This window comes from Theropithecus gelada, chromosome 4, assembly GCF_003255815.1.
Source record: "Theropithecus gelada isolate Dixy chromosome 4, Tgel_1.0, whole genome shotgun sequence".
In the NCBI taxonomy this organism is placed as follows: domain Eukaryota; kingdom Metazoa; phylum Chordata; class Mammalia; order Primates; family Cercopithecidae; genus Theropithecus; species Theropithecus gelada.
Window position 1 is genome coordinate 115,386,598 of NC_037671.1, and position 17,737 is coordinate 115,404,334.

General features: G+C 42.3%; 1 protein-coding gene across 1 annotated transcript in view; it reads right to left on the minus strand.

The window, feature by feature from the left end:
* Window positions 1-2,982: 2,982 nt before the first annotated feature.
* The window catches only part of PLEKHG1 (pleckstrin homology and RhoGEF domain containing G1), a 156,356-nt gene continuing 141,601 nt past the window's right edge, over window positions 2,983-17,737 (minus strand). The window contains exons 15-16 of the mRNA XM_025384161.1: window positions 12,465-14,088; window positions 2,983-4,817 (exon numbers count right to left, since the gene is read on the minus strand). Of these exons, the coding sequence (XP_025239946.1) occupies window positions 3,754-4,817; window positions 12,465-14,088 (2,688 nt within the window). The 3' untranslated portion in view covers window positions 2,983-3,753. The remainder of the gene's footprint in view (window positions 4,818-12,464; window positions 14,089-17,737) is intronic.

Consider the following 17,737-nt stretch of genomic DNA (forward strand, 5'->3'; position numbering starts at 1 on the left):
TGTTCCCTGTAAACTTTCCATGAAAGAAAATTAACATGAAGTTATATGAAAAAAACCTCAATTTGTGCCAAAAACTTCTATAGTAATTTTTTTTTTTTTGAGACAGAGTCTGTGTTGCCCAGGCCAGAGCACAATGACATGATCTCAGCTCACTTCAACCTCTGCCTCCCTAGTTCAAGTGATTCTCGTGCCTCAGCCACCTGAGTAGCTGGGATTACAGACATGCACCACCATCCATTTTTAGTGGAGACAGGGTTTCACCATGTTGGCCAGGCTGGTCTCAAACTCCTGGCCTCAAGTGATCCACCCACCTCGGCCTCCCAAAGTGCTAGGATTACAGGTGTGAGCCACTGCGCCTGGCTATATTAATTCTTTGATTCAATAATAAAACAGTTAAAAGAATGTCTTCTGCTACTTACTGTGAATTTTTTAAAAAGGTAATTTAGCAACTGATCCAATTTAGCTGTCTCTCAAGAAAACAAAAACAATCCTAGACACCAAATTCACTGTTTCAAAAGTAATCCAAAGATGTTGAAAATGGTCTATCATGGGCCACTGAGACATAGTTAGATCATTGTGACCCTGAGCCAATTTCTCCATGGTTCACAAGGCAAGGAAAAGTATTATAGCTAAATGTAGTTTGGAAACATCTTGATGTTCTAAAACACATTAACTCACGCTATAAATTACTTTGTACTTTACAAACTTTATTAAATAATGGGCGTTACTAACTTTCATTATCTTATATACAGTATTTAAACTATGTTTTCCTAGATGCATTTTTTTTCCCCACAAAGAATAGAGCAGGTGAAAAGTAAACTTATATAAAAAAAAATTGAACCTGCAGTACAGGAAGCTAGTAAGAACTTGACATACTTTAAAGTACATATAACTTTTCCCCGTTATATACATCCCCACCCCACCTCTAAAACAAACTATTTTAAACAAAAACAATTGATAACTTTCAGGAAAAAAATACAAACATGATTATATATATACACACAGCTCTCAAAACCTGTGTCCTGGTCAACAGAAATGATCTATAAATCTACATTTGTCCTAAAACCTAAAGCCACATAGACATTTTATACAGTAAGATACCCACTTATGTGCAGTGAGGTGTATTCCTGTGGGTGACATCAAAGTCATGCAACAAGACACTGGCGTGAAGAAGTAATTTCTGAGAGTCAGACAGAGCAGTAATATGAACTATATAGAATCGGATAATACTAACCAAAAAGCGAAAATGCGAAACAGCTTTCCTGGGACAAGAGTCAGGTAATTTTGCTCATAGGTACTACAAATGCACTTACACACACCTCTAAGAACATACTTTCTTGGCCGGGTGCAGTGGCTCATGCCTGTAATCCCAGCAATTTGGGAGGCCGAGGTGGATGGATCATGAGGTCATGAGTTTGAGACCAGCCTGGCCAACATGATGAAACCCCGTCTCTACTAACAACACAAAAATTACCCAGGTGTGGTGGTGGGCACCTGTAATCCCAGCTACTCAAGAGGCTGAGGCAGGAGAATCGCTGGAACCGGGGAGGTGGAGGTTGCAGTGAGCCAAGATTGCACTCCAGCTTGGGCAAAGAATGAGACTTGGTCTCAAGAAACAAACAAAACAAACAAACAAACAAAAAAACTTTCTTGTGGTACTTATTTTTGATGATTGTTTCATCTTGAAAACTCATACCATGTTCAAATAAAGACAATAAAGAAGGAATGTTTCCAGACCATGCTATTCAATGTGGACTTTCCTTTATAAGCTATAAGAAGAATACTTTGGAGAAGCAAGAAACTTGGGTTATTTTTTGTTATTTAAAAAGAAAATCAAATGCCTTAGGTACCTATTTGTAAGATAAAAATGCTCATATTTTATGTTTTACAGTTAAGAAAAAGAGGCATAGGACTTACAAAGAGAAAGAATTATGTCACTTACTCAATATTACTGCTTACCTTTAAATGAAGAGCCCAGGCCTCTTTCCCTACATATATTATTGTATCTTTTAAAATAGAAACTAAGAGCATGGTAGAGAGGCTGTAGAATGTACACCTGATTAAAATGAGAATACAAAGGCCACTGCTTGAGAAAGCATTCTTGCTGCATTAACTGCAATCTTCAATAAAATCGAGTATGTTTATAAAGTCACAATTTATCTGCCTTCATTTTTCTTTTTAGCTTCTTTGATTTTGCTTTTTATTCAAAATGTCTTATTTTTGTTTTTTTTGTTGCCTAAGGAGTTAGATTAGTACACAGTGTCACAATGAAATGTCACAAATGGTCAGAACATAAAAGGTGTTAGTCAGCACCTAGTAACCAAAGATTTCATTCTTTTATATACCTGAAAACAATGAAAAAAGGCTCCCATGTTATGTGTGGTTTAGGAAATAGATTCTTGCCCCATTCCTGCAGCCAATGACTCCTCAGGGCCAGGATCAAGGAGGTCATTTGGCAGAATCCCAAACTCAGGAGGGTGCATATGCAAAGCTGCTCTGGAAAGGGTAAGTTTAAAGTGCTTTGTCTGATTTTAGCTCATACTTAACTTTGTATTGATTAGAAACAGGCACACAACATGGTCTGGTGGCATTTCAGTTTTGTTTTTTCTCTTTCAACTGTCTGTCATTTGAAGAGGTAATCAAATGGTTCCCAGAAGGTCATCCCATCTTTTTTTTTTTTTTTTTGAGACGGAGTCTCGTTGTGTCGCCAGACTGGAATGTAATGGCATCATCTCAGCTCATTGCAACCTCCACCTCTTGGGTTCAAGGGATTCTCCTGCCTCAGCCTCCCGAGTAGCTGGGACTACAGGCAGGTGCCACCATGCTCGACTGTTTTTTTTTTTTTTTGTATTTTTAGTAGAGATGGGGTTTCACCATGTTGGCCAGGATGGTCTTGATCTCTTGACCTCGTGATCCGCCCCCCTCACCCTCCCAAAGTGCTGGGATTACAGGCGTGAGCCACTGTGCCCAGATCATCTTTTCTAATAGTTAAGTCAGTCTGCATCTTATTGACCTTGGTTTTCTCTAAGTCATTAAGGAAATCATTCATTTCACCCCAGAAATTATGTATAAACATGATGAGCAGCTCATTCTCTAGGCCTTGTCCAGGAATAGTGGTAAGGGGTTTTGCATACAGAAAATGGGTCCTGCTACATTTTGATTTTCAACAGTCACACAATTTCTGCATCAAAATGAAATAAAAGAATACCACCACAAAAACTCTAAAATGGGCACCTCAGACTACACACCAATTACAGATCCCTGGCTTACGTTATCCTAAGGTCTTGCCACAAATATAACCAAAATGTGAGATATAAGCATAATTCTTTCAACAGCTTTCGTTGCCTTTTAAAACGTGACAAAGTCTCCTTGCTGCCTTTAAGTCACAGGATAAAACTACCTGGGCCTTCTGGATAATAGGAAAGGATTATTGCATTCTTAAGGTTTGGGCACTATTGTCAGGTTATGGCCATCGTGTTAAAAGTCTAAAAAATTTCAAGTAAGATTGACTTACATGAAACATGAAGACACTCAGCATGAGAAAATATACTGTTGATGCCAACATGTGCTACAGTACAATCCTGGCTGCATCATCAGCCATTTCAAAAAGTTGTGCTGTAAAAGAAAGTATATTTTACACCTCTGGTTCTTACAAAATTGTTTTAATCTGGTACACATAAAACACCTCATCAGTATCTATAATGTTTTATGAGCAAAATAAGAAGTTGATTCAGGCAGTTATTATGAAGAACCTTAAGCAAAGCTGCTTGAACTGAGACACTGAAATTTTTCCCTTAGAGACTGGACAATATTTTGTTGATTGGGAGATGGCCCCCTCCAAAGATAGTCATTCAGTTTGTCAGAATCATTATATGGTGTCAGATATGGTGAAAGCTCAGGTTTGCTGTTAACTGGCTTTTTTGGAGTGCGCGGACTATTCAAGAAATGCGATGTGTTGCCGCTGCAGACATTATCAGAAAAGTCAGCATCCACAAACTTTGAGTCAGATTTCCTTCTACGATTGTGAGATGGCTCCAACTCTGACTCATCTTCTTCTGACTTGATTTCCACATAGTCATCTTCATCTCCATCAGTCTCTTTGAAATTGGAAAAATAGTTCTGTGTTGCAATTTGGGCATTTAAGGGTAAATTTCTATTGACCACCACAACTTTCTGTGAGTCTTGGAGTGTGAGTTCTGAGTTTTTTTCAGTGTCCTGTGGATGCGAGTCAGCAATATCTGGCAGTAAGTCCTGGTGACTCTCACACCTTGAACTTCTGTGTAAAGACAGCAGCTGCTGCTTTCCCATGTCACTAGGGTAGTTGATGGAGTCCATTGATTTGTTTATCAAGACGGAGGAAGATGACTGGGACCTGTGATAAGGCTGAGATTTCGCACTGATCCCTTTCCGACCTAAGGAGTTGTAAAGATGGTCCTGACACCAGTTCTCTTTGTTGGGCTGACTTACTACCACGCTGCATCTCTGCACAGAGCCCAGCAGAGGGTCGGAGGTTTGAAGAGAAGGTACAGAGCAAGCTGCGGACAATTGCCTGGGAGTACTTTTTGTATTGATCTCAAACGTGGGATATCTTGACCTCAAGTCTTGCTCTGGTGGGAGACAGAAATCTGCTAACTCTCCATTACTATAGGTTGAATGCAGAAGCCAATCTTCACTACCATGGTGGACCTGGGAAGGTGACGCAGACCTCAGGAGGGAGGATTCTTGAGGGCTGGCCCAGGCATCCTTCTGAATTTTCAAGGGAGACTCTCTGAATACAATCTGGTCATACAACTGGGAATACTCAGCAATCCTGGCACCTGGAAGGCAAATATGGAAACAGTAAATACACACAGGATGATTCCTATATGTGAAGATTAAAAACAAGACAATAATATTCTAACCAACATATTTTAAAATTTTGACAGTAGACAAGACTAAGTGATGTTTAAGGATGAGTAATCATTGAATTCTAAGCAACACACACACACACACAAATCCATGGTTTAATATAAATAAAAATGCCACCTAAAAGTTCATTTAATTTCATCTAATTCTCCATTATTCTGTTTCAACAGTAGGTCTGCAAGCGTCCACTATATAGAATGAAAGTTTCTAGTGTTCTTTATAAGCATAAAACAGTGTCAGTGCTGAAAACATGCATCATAAAAATAAGAAAGTCAGTACTTCAGCCTGGTCAATGAAAAATCATTCAAGCAGTGTTTAAAAGCAGCATCACAGGGCTGGGTGTGGTGGCTCACGCCTATAATTCTAGCACTTTGGGAGGCCAAACCAGGTGGATCACTTGAGGTCAGGAGTTCAAGACCAGCCTGGCCAACATGGTGACACCCCATCTCTACTAAAAATACAAAAATTTAGCCAGGCATGGTGGTGTGCACCTGTCGTCCCAGCTACTTGGAAGGCTGAGGTAAGAGAATCGCTTGAACCTGGGCGGCAGGGGTTGCAGTGAGCCGGTATCATGCCACTGCACTCCTGCCTGGGTAACAGAGCGAGACTCCATCTCAAAAAAAAAAAAAAAAAAAAAAAAAGCAGCATGACCACAATCCACAATGCAATGGCTACCCCTGGCTTCCGATCATTCTTCTTTGCTCTCAGACAACTGCTCCTAGAGGAGTTGGCTCCTGGCTGTTCCTGTACTTCTTGCTTCCAGACAGCCCTTCACCGCCATTGTCTGGGGAACCAATGTCTACTAAGGAAAGTTCTCCCCTCAAGTGCTTCAAAACCACATGTATTGACTAACTCACATCTCATTTCACATCCCCAAGAAGCAGAGCACTAAAGCCTAGGCCGCCAAGACATTAAGAAGGAACTGTCTGTGCATGTACTCAATAATCTAATGCCCTCTACTATTGGTTCAAGAATAGGACCTAACAGTTACTTCCACAAAAGCTTTTGCCACATAAAATTAAGCCACAAGTCCATTCTCCCCTTTGCCCTGATTCTGAGTACAGATATTTCTAAATATTAATACACTAACCATGCTATGGGTAGGAGATTCTTTTCGGCTAGCAATAATTTAAGATGGGAGCCCAGAGATGTCAATTTCAAGATCTGCCACCTTGCCCAATCCAGGTACCTGCACAACCACCCTAGAGTCAAAAAACTCTAATGCAGGGGTGTCCAATCTTTTGGCTTCCCCAGGAGACACTGGAGGAAGAAGAACTGTCTTGGGGCACACATAAAATACACTAACAGTAGTGATAGCTGATGAGCTTTTTAAAAATCGCAAAAACAAAACAAAACAAAAAAACCCTTAATGTTTTAAGAAAGTTTACAAATTTGTGTTGGGCCACATTCAAAGCTGTCCTGGGCTGCATGCAGCCTGTGGGCCATGGGTTGGACAAGCTTCCTCTAATGCATCCTGTGTCTTGCTCAGACCACATTGACACAATCTCTGTGAAGGAAATGTATCCTACATATGAAAACCAGCAGTTAATACTGTTTTCTTCTTCTTCTTTAAGCTATTTACATTTTTAATGATGTGTTATCAGTAAACTATTTCTTGAACTTAAACTATTAATAAATATTCATTTAGGTGAGTTTTGCCATTTCTTCTGAGTCTATCTTCTATGAGGAGAGAAAACAACCTGTTATTGTTTGACCTTTAATTGTAATCCCAATCCCTCGCCCCCTATTCCCTGCGATCAAGGTAAATAGTCTAACTTCTCATTACACACCTATACTCAGATCCTTTGAGTTTTCAACTCCAAATTCCTTGGAAGAACAGAGATTATTAGTGTTGAAATTTCTGGTTACAAAAATTTGAGAAATGATTCCTTAAAAGGCGCAGTAAAGACTCTTAATACTAACTAGGGTTTAGCAACATCTTAAGAGAAAGAGTGTAAAAGTCTCCACAGACACCAGTGTGCCCATGGTAGCCATCCTGAAACCTATAATATTTCATTAACTATGAAACCCAATCAAAAACAGCTGGGCCTTTAATATAGTCATTAGTTAGCAGACCTGCCTGAAAGGTAGATGGTCTGCTCAAGTCATTCTCACATATGGCATAGCCCTGAGCCTGATCCCACAGCTGTATCAGGAAGACTTTGAACTTCTACAAGTTTCCAAGAAGACGACAATTTTGGAAAATGTAGCAAAACTTTAAAAATTCAAACAAACTCTTCCAGTATCAAAATTTAACCATCAAGTTTTGTAAGAACAATCAGATCTTGACTTTAGCCCAGATAATCTGAAATCACATACCATCTAAAATATCCACAGTATTTTCCCAGGCCTGTGTCTTCCTTATTATATGCTCCTTGACCTTTGCTTAATCAAGTCCTACCCATCTCTCAAGATTTTCCATAAGCCCTATCCTTCTCCTTACTTGAATCACTTTCTGATTTCTCTTCTCTGAAGTCTTATACAGTGTGTACCTAGCTGTTGCCTATGTGTGCATACACACACATGCAGACACACATAATTTGTATTGCTGTGTTGCTAATTATTTTATGTAGGTTACTTTATGTAGGTTATTTTCATTTTAGGTTTTTTTTTTTTTTTTTGGAGGGGGGATGAAGTCTCACTCTATTGCCCAGGCTGGAGTGCAGTGGCACGATCTCAGCTCACTGCAACCTCCGTCTCCCCGGTTCAAGTGATTCTCCTGCCTCAGCCTCCCTAGTAGCTGGGACTATAGGCATGCACCACCATGCCCGGCTAATTTTTGTATTTATAGTAGAGACAGGGTTTCACCATGTTAGCCAAGCTGGTCTGGAACTCCTGGCCTCAAGTGATCCATCAGCCTTGGCCTCCCAAAGTGCTGGGATTACCGGTGTGAGTCACTGCGCCTGGCCATTTTATGTAAGTTACTTTATTAGTCCTTGAGCTTTTCTTTTCTTTTCTTTTCTTTTTTTGAGACATTCTGTCAGCCAGGCTGGAGTGGAGTGGTATTATCATAACTCACTGCAGCCTCAAACTCCTGGGCTCAAATAATCCTCTTGCCTCAGCCTCCTGAGTACCTGGGACTATAGGCATGAGCCACTGTGCCTGGAAACCTTTAATTTTTAAATTTTTTGTAGAGATGGAGTCTTGCTATGTTACCCAGGCTGGTCACAAACTCCTGAGCTCAAGCGATCCTCCTGCTTTGGCCTCCCAAAGTGCTAGGATTACATGTGTGAGCCACCTCGCCTGGCCTCTGAGCTTTTGGTCTGGGAGAATAATGCTGTACATTTCGTTTAATTCCCTATATATCACCTAGCCTGGTTCTAGACAGAAACTGGTCTCAATAACTAATTCATTACTCAGATATTTTTTTCACTCCCTCCTTTATTTTACTTATTGTTCTGACTTCTATTATCTCTTATTTTATTTATTGTTCTGATTTACTTATTGTTCTGATTTCTTTTGAGACAGAGTCTTGCTCTGTTGCCCAGGCTGGAATGCAGTGGCGCAATCTCAGCTCTCTGCAACTTCCACTTCCTGGGTTCAAGCGATTCTGCTGCTTCAGCCTCCAGAGTAGCTGGGATTACAGGCGCCCAGCACCACACCTGGCTAATTCTTTATATTTTTAGTAGAGACAAGGTTTTACCATGTTGACCAGGCTGGTCTTGAACTCCTGACCTCGAGTGATCTGCCCACCTCAGCCTCCCAAAGTGCTGGGATTATAGGTGTGAGCCACTGCGCCCAGCCTCCTCCTCTTATTTTAAGCCTAGTTTTAAAAATGGATGCACTTTCCTGAGACCATACCATTGGGAGTGGAAAGGTGGCCTGGAAATCAGGTCATAGCAGAAAAAGGGGAAGCAAGAAGACAGCTAAAATGCTTCCTATAGATAACTCATAATGGGAACAGTTTATCTTTGGATGATAGAGTTGACCATTTATCAATTTTGAATAAAAGGTATCTCACTAGTAGGCAATACAGGTGTGAGTCGCTGCACCTGCTGATCTAAGGGGGTTTTTTGTTTGTTTCAACTTCACCTTCTAAGAGAGTCTACAGCTTGTGTGACATCTATGTGAACAAGAAACAAGCTTCCAGAGCTCCAGCTGTAATTAAACAGATTCTATTAGCCAGATGTATAGGGGAACAGTGAGTCTGAGATGACACCTGTGGCCTAAAAAGCTTCATATTAGCTGAGTTAAGGCTCCCCCATATCCTTAGTTCTAGTATTAACAGCTTGTATAGAACGTATACGTTATGATTACATGACAATCGCAAGAATGTCTCTGGTTTATTGCCTTTTTTGAGATTTGAAAGTTGGAGTTCTTATGATCTCAGACAAAAATTTAGAATAATCTTTGCCAAGGGAAATATCAAACAACATTTTAATCCTCCAGACAGGATTAAAATCAATGTTTCTGATGTTGCTCGAGATGCAGACAAAAGCATAAAATTGTGCCTTCCCTACTCTACACAAGGAGGAAAATTTCTCAAGCCTGTATGGAGTTTTCTCCCATGTGAAACATCACCAAAAACCCAGAAACCCAAAGGCCTCCTTGCTGTCAAAGACTATCAGGAGGGAGGTCTGGTGGAACAAGATGACCAGCATGCTATGACAGGCTCTAAGATGTGGGAGCAACTGGACCTGGTTGGGTGATTTATAGGCAGAAATCTGACCCGGGGCCTGGAGACCCCGGCTAGAGAGTTCAATAAAGATGCTCGAGAGTTTCAGCAGGTGAATAAGGTGCTCCTCCTTCCGCACAGCACCGAGAGCAAGCTCCTGGCAAAGCGGCAAGGCCCACACGGAGAAGTCTGGAGAATCGGTCCATTCGATTACGACGTCCTGTGCCCAGATAAACAAGAAAGAGAAAAGGAGTCATCATGTCAACTGATGGAAAGCCTAGTGGGCACAGGAAGTGGTCTCGATCACCCAGCTGGAAGAGGTGTGGATATAACTCGTCAGGTCCTAGGGACGTGCCCCTGCCAGATGGCGGGGAAGACAGCACTCTCAGAAGATGACTTTGGAGAGATTTCCTCCTCTTTGCTGGGGAGAATGTCGACAGGAGCCCACCATGTCAAGAAAGGACCCAGACGCAAAGCTGAGAAAAGATCTTGAGGCATCCCAAGACACACCAGCAGGCAAAACAAAAAGGAGCGCCAACTGGAAGTGAAAAGAAAACCCCAATGTGAAATCATTTAATACTTAAAAGGTGGGTAAAAAAGAAGACTATTTAAGGTAGTCGTAGGCCCTAATGATTCGGTATCAAAGGACATGCTTCTATCAAGATTGGAGCTTTGTATTTTAACAGGTGGTCCATATTCAAAACGACCTGCCCCAGAGAATTACTACTTTTTCAATGACAGTCTGTGGGCATAACCCATCATCATAAAAAACTCTAGCATTATATTTTCTCTTATTCTGAGAAGCCCCAACCCAGACTTAGTCAGTGCTTGCAATTGCCAATATACAACTGTTTCTAAGGCCATATATATTCCCCTACCCCACCAAAATTGTCCTCCTGCAGCTGGAACTCAGTCACTTTCCCTGTAACAGCAAACCAGCTTAGCAAACGCTGGCATCAGAATAGGGACTTGAATTACTCATAGCGCATCACGGCAAGGAGAAAAATACATGCATTCTGGTCTCACATGCATACAAAACCTTCATTTGATTAAAAAGAACTCAGAGTCTGCGAAATCCTTCAGGCATCAATTCCAGGACTTCGTTTTCCTATCTGTTAAGAAACTGTACTGAAGATATAAACTTTAGACAATTCTTACTCTCAAAATTAAAAAAAAAAAAAGTTCCCTGCAGATTCTTGTTATGTAACTTGTGGATTCATTTAAGATTTGGATATCTCTTTCCTAACTTCAGTTTCCATGGATGTCAATAAGTCAGTCCCAAAGACAGCATTTAATAGTTAGTGGCATCAACCTGCCCCAACGTGCTGATAATGAAGTTGATGATCAACGCTTGTCCTGATACTAAGCCATCACCCAGCTTTCACTTCTAATTACAGAATAGACTCCTCTCATTTGATACCAAGGTGGTCCTTTGTGAGAAAATCTGGGGCAGGATTTCTTAAAATACGATGAAAAGGGCATACTATTTGAAATGCATATTCCTGAGCCTGTAGTCAGAAATCTCTCTGCATCTGGAGGTAAAAGCTCCTCAGGTGAGAGCCACTACTCTTGGACTTTTCTTTCCATGACAATCAGGGGCTTTATTCACACATAGGCTCTTCCCCAGAGATCAGTGTTAAATTTTGGCCTTCAAAAAAGCCTAACCATGAGCATCTCATTCCCATAGTCCTCATCCTACAATATCACACCGAAGATTCTGGTTTAGTTGTGCTCCACAAAGGAGTCTAACTAAAGCATTAAACTCAGAAGCATATATGAAAATACTAAATGAGATAGTGTTGAATGCATTACAGCAGCTATTTTAAAAAATCGAGTAGTAGGCCAGGTGTGGTGGCTCACGCCTGTACTCCTAGCACTTTGGGAGGCCAAGGCGGGAGGGTCACTTGAGCCCAGGAGTTTGAGAGCAGCCTGCGCAATATGATAAAATCCCATCTCTACAAAAAAACTACAAAAAAAAAATTAGCAGGGCATGGTGGTGCACACCTGCAGTCCCAGCTACTAGAGAGGCTGAGGTGGGAGGATCACCTGAGCCCAGGAGGCAGAGGCTGCAGTAAGCCATGTTCATGCTACTGCACTCCTGCCTGGGTGACAGAGCCAGACCCTATCTCAAAAAAAAGAAAAAAACTAAGGAAAGTATAATGGCTGGCATGGTGGCTCACGCCTGTAATCCCAGCACTTTGGGAGGCTGAGGCAAGAGGACTGTTTGAACCCAGGAGTTGAGATCAGCCTGGGCAACATGGTGAAACCCTTTCTCTACAAAAAATTTAAAAAGTAGCTGGGCGTGGTGGTTAGTGCCTCTGGTCCCCGTTCCTCAGGAGGCTGAGGTGGGAGGATTGCTTGAGTCTGGGGAGGCTGAGGCTGCAGTGAGCTGTGATTATGTCATTGTACTCCAGTCTGGGTGACAGTGAGATCCTGTCTCAAAAAAAAAAAAAAAAAAAGTATGCAAAAAAAAAACCCAAACCCCTCTTTTTGTTAGCATGAGTTGGCATTTTTGTTGAGATCCTGAAGCAAGAAACAATGTTATTCTATATGCTTCCAAACCTTAGAAGATTACACACACCCCTCCTCCTCCTAAGAAATTACTGATGTACTGGAAAAATTGGAGATATCACAGTTAAGTTAAAACTGATCGCTTTTTTCATACTTTAGATTACCTCAGAGAAAACTCTTCCTTAAAACATTATCTCTGTAGTTACGATGTTACATGCACACCACCACCTGCTGAGGCCAAATCCTGCTACAGTGTGCGTAATTCATAGGGGGTGATGTGGGAAAGGCCAGGATGGCTTTGTTTGTGGTCTTACTTTGAGATGACAAAGCGTGTCAGTGTTCTCACAGGTATGTCCTTTTAAAGGACATCTGAAATCTGAAAACCGCTCTCCCCTCTTACTTTGGAGAAGGAAGAAGGGCAGGGTGCACATACCAATGGCGGGCCCTCCTTGCTTCTTCTCTTCCAAGATGGCAGCCAGGTCTTTGTGCACGGATTTCTGATGCTGACTGGCCGGCGGCTGCTCCAACTCCGGACTTTTCACTTTTAAAAGTTGATTTGCCTTCTTAATCTTCTGACTGTACTGCCGAGCCATCATAAACACCCTGCTTTTTGTCTTATCTGTGGCCTCCATCCCCAGGTCAGGGTTTTCTGGGTCTGTTTGAGACAGGCCACTGTTGGCCAGGTCATAGGGATTGTCCATGAGGGGCAATTCACTGGCCAGAGAAAGCCGGTTAAGGTTCATAAAAGAGCCTTCTTTAGAAATCAGGTCTTCCTCAAAGGGGCAGTTGGCATGGCTGGCTCTGCCGGCCCTGCTCTTCACAGGTGTGAGGAGAGCCTGGCTCTCGGGCAGGGATAGTGTGGACACAGAGCGCCCTGCCTCCCGGCTCAGCTCAGGGGTGCTCTCTGCGTACAGCCTGTCTGGCACATCATCCTTGCTCACAGGAAATGCTGCCAGGAGACGGTCTCTGGCCTTGTCTTCGTTTTTCTTGATGTAATTTTCCAGGTCATTCCAGATTTCATCTACTTCTTCGGACAGTTTATCAGATACAGGCTTATCAGGCATAGACAAGTTACAGCTGGGAGAGTCGTACAGCAAACTCAGATAATCATGATCAGGGATGTCCTGATGGTAAGGGGCTTCGTCCTCACTGAACTGGAGGCTGTCTTGGGAAACAAACGGCCTCAGGCTGTCACAGCATACGAAGTCAGCCTCCAGTCCCAAAAAGGTGCTCCGCTTTGCACGCTTTAGGCTGCTGCACTTAAAACCCAGCGACGGAGGATCTGGGAGCCCTATGGTGTCATAGATGTTCTCGTCAACTGCTTGGAGTTCATGCGTGCTTTGGCTGGATGCCTCTCCACCTGAGACAGCGTCATCTTTTTGTGCGTAAAGAGAGCCCTTACTGTGGCCAGCTTGCCTCTTTGTGAAGGCTAACTCTGGGGTGCTCTTGGGGCGAACAGAGTCCCTGGCTGATTTAGAGGGCGTGGATTCAGCTTCTTCACGCTTAGCAACCATTAGTTTTAGGTCCTCATAACTGATGTTATCATAGACATGGTCAATGTCATCAATGGTCAACTCGATGGATGACCCAAAGGGAGCCATTTCCTCCTGCCCTCCTGTTTTGGGGCCGTTCTGCAGTTCCCTAGTTCTGTCACTAGGTCCTATTTCAGGAGGGCACGTGTTGCTCTCCCCAGCACTGCTGGCCCGCCTGACAATCCTGTGACCAGAGCTGGAGGTCTCTGTGGACTCCATCTGTCCCATGTGCCAGCTGCAAGGGCGACTAGAAGTGCTGTCTTCACATAGTCGGGTAGAGTTCAGATCTGAGGAGGAAAAGGATGGCACGAACATCTGATAATCATCTTCGTCATCCTCGTTCTCCTGCGGGGACCGCCGGCTGGGAAACAAGGCTTGCCTGATCTGGTGATCGGTCCAGATGTTTCTGAGGGCTCCACCCGTTCGAAGCACGCTGATCATGGCGGAACTGCTGGGCTGACTGTTTCTCTGGGCAGGAGATGGCCTTGCTGAAGTCAGCTGGGGAGATCCTTCCTCTCTAGAAACCTGAGGAAGATGGAAACATATCAACTAAATCACAGCACCATGGAGAAGACACATAACTCAGGAATTTCTCCTGTGTTTACACACTGCCTTCCCCACTAGGCTTTAACCTTCTTTTATTTTTTTTTTCTGAGATGGGGTCTTGCTGTGTTACCCAGGCTGATCTCAAACTCCTGGACTCAAGCGATCCTCCCACCTCAGCCTCCGAAGTAGCTGGCACTACAGGTGTGAGCCACCGCACCTGGCTGAGTGTTTAACTGACTTGAAAAGCACTTCAGATATTTTCAAAAAAGGAAGGACAGGAACTAATATATACTTAGGAACTAGGCTGGGCAATGTGCAGACATTCTCCAAACTTAACATTCACAATCATTTTATGAATTAGATATGATCGTACCAATCTCACAGTAAGGAAATCTAGGTTCCTGAAGCTTCAGTAACTTGCTCTAGTCAGTAGTAAGGCTGGTGCTAGAACCCAGGTCTAACCCCAAACCCCTTGCCCCAAAGCACGATGTAAGCTAAATACAGAAAACTCTTAGATTCTTCAAATAAGTCTGGTGTACACTTGGCAAATATTCATTGCATAAATTAATATACATAGAAGTGAAGGGCCATGCTATCTGGTTTCTATTTGAGACTTTCTAAGAAGCTTTAGAGCCAGTGCTTGTCTCCCAGGGGTTTTAGCGTGGTTTCTGGTATACCAAAAGCCCCTGCTGCTGACCTGACCGCACACTCCAAGGATTTCTCTTAAATCTGCAGACCCGCCAGGAACATGGCCAGCACTACCTTGGTTTATAGGTTCTAGGCAAAGAGTTTTTATTGTAGGAATGTAATTTAATCCTCTGTTGAGTTAACGATATTTTTACTTATTTCAAAATACATTTAACATTTAGTTGCCTATAAGGAAGAAAAATAGGAACGATATTAATAATTTTTTAATTTTAATTTTTTTCTTTGAGACAGAATCTCACTCTGTTGCCCAGGCTGGAGTGCAGCCTGGGTCACTTGGCGTGATCTTGGCTTACTGCAACCTCTGCCTCCTGGTGTTCAAGCAATTCTTGTGCTTCAGCCTCCGGAATAGCTGGGAATATAGATGCCCACCACCATGGTTGGCTAAGTTTTGTATTTTTAGTAGAGACAGGGTTTTGCTGTGTTGGCCAGGCTGGTCTTAGACAAAGTCCTGGCCTCAAGAGATCCGCCCACCTTGGCCTCTCAAAGTGCTAGGATTATAGGCATGAGCCACTGCACCCAGCCAAATTAGTGATTTCTAATCAAAGAAAACAATGGGTCTTTTATAACTTGGAACCCTTCTGGATGGAGCTCGGTGGTACAGGCAGGAGCAGATACCCTCTGATCCTATTCTGCAGATAGAAGGATTAACTTCAAAGGTGTGAAAGGGTTAAGACCTAATTAGTACCAGGGACATATATTCTAATAAAACACTATAGTAACCTACTGGAAATGTCAAATAAGCAAGAACTTTTCATCACATGTCAATGAAAATGGGATATATGTTAATTGGAATATCTATTAGGGAGGGAAGAGAGTAGAGAGACAATAATAAAATTTCATTTATTATATAACAAAAATGTTATTTTTCTATTAAAATTTAAGCAATTCAATTAGTCATTTATTTCTTTTCACACATACATACACACAATATTTATACCTAACATTTGTTCATATATATGTTTTTCACATTATTTAATATATCTTCCTCTTCACCTTACTCAGACTGCACTGGTGTAATGTTATAAAAATACAGGCACTCAGTAACTACTTTTTATAAAGTAAAACAAAGTTAATATCAACTAGTCAAATTATGACAAAACACTTTTAAAGTGTAACAAAATTATTTCATGTTTCTCAGCCAAAAGTGATCCATCCCAGAAAATTCCCATAGGTTTTAGAAAATTAGGAGACCTGCATTGTTAATATTGAAGTTATCTTTTTAAGGTAATTACACTTGAAATGAAAATAGCAGTTTTGGCCGGGCACAGTGGCTCACGCCTGTAATCCTAGCACTTTGGGAAGCTGAGGCGGGTGGATCACCTGAGGTCGGGAATTCAAGACCAGCCTGATCAACATGGAGAAACCCATCTGTACTATAAATACAAAATTAGCTGGGCGTGGTGGCGCATGACTGTAATCCCAGCTACTTGGGAGGCTGAGGCAGGAGAATTGCTTGAACCTGGGAGGCAGAGGTTGCAGTGAGCTGAGATGGCGCCATTGCACTCCAGCCTGGGCAACAAGAGCAAAACTCCGTCTCAAAAAAAAAAAAAAAAAAAAAAAAAAGCAGTTTTTTGGAAGCTGTAAATTTACATCAAATTAATAATTAAGAAAATTGAAGATGCTCTTAAATTAAGAAGTAATCATCCAGGCACGGTGGCTTATGCCTGTAATCCCAGCACTTGCGGAGGCCAAGGCAGGCAGATCAGTTGAGCTCAGGAGCTAGAGACCAGCCTGGGCAACATGGTGAGATACCCTGTCTCTACAAAAAAAATTTTAAAAAGAAAGAAAGAAAGAGAGAAAAAGGGAAAGAGAGAGAGAAAGAGAGAGTGAGAGAGAAAGAGAGAGAGAGAGAAAGAAAGGAGAGAGAGAGAGAAAGAAAGGAGAGAGAGAGAGAAAGAGAGAAAGAGAGAGAAAGGAGAGAGAGAGAGAGAAAAAGGGGGTGGGGAGGGAGAGAGAGAGAGACAGACAGACAGACAGACAGGATGGACACAGTGACACACACCTGTAACCCCAGCACTTTGGGAGGTGAAGGTGGTAGGATCACTTGAGTTAAGGAGCTTGAGACCAGCCTGGGCAACATAGTCAGACCTTGTCTCTACAAAAAATGAAAGAGTTAGCAGGGCGTGGTGGCGCATGCCTGCAGTCCAGTTACTTGAGAGGCTGAGGTGGGAGGATTCCTGAGCCTGGGAGGTGGAGGGTGCAGTGAGCTGAAGCTGAGATTGTGCCACTGCATTCCAGCCTGGGTGACAGAGTAAGACCCTGTCTCAAAATAGATAAATTTTTTTTTTTTAAAGGAAAGAATCAGCATATGGTTGGTCACAATATTGAAAGTCATGGTAAAAACCGCAATTACTTTTGTACCAGTCTAATAATTTCGATACCTCAATTTTACCACAGCCTGAATGAACTTTTTTCCTGTCCTTCCACATTCTCAGCATTTGAGCTATTTAACAATTATATTAGCTATCATGTTTTTATTTTTTGTCACCCAGGCTAGAGTGCAGTGGCACAATCTCGGCTCACTGCAACCCCGGCCTCCCCGGTTCAAGCAATTCTCCTGCCTCAGCCTCCGGAGTACCTGGGACTACAGGCGCATGCTGTCACGCCTGGCTAATTTTTTGTATTTTAGTAGACACGGGGTTTCACCGTGTTAGCCAGGCTGATTGTGAACTCCCGAGCTTAGGCAATCCGCCCGCCTAGGCCTCCCAAAGTTCTGGGATTACAGGCATAAGCCACCGTGCCTGGCCTATATTAGCTATAATTTATAGAACACTTGCTTTGTGCCAAATATTCCATTAATAAGCACTTTTAAGAATATGCTGCATTTAATCTTTATAACAGTTCTGTAAATTAGGAAACCAAGTCCTGGTAAGGTTAAGCAATTTGCCTGCAATCACACAGTTTATAAATGGCAGAAATG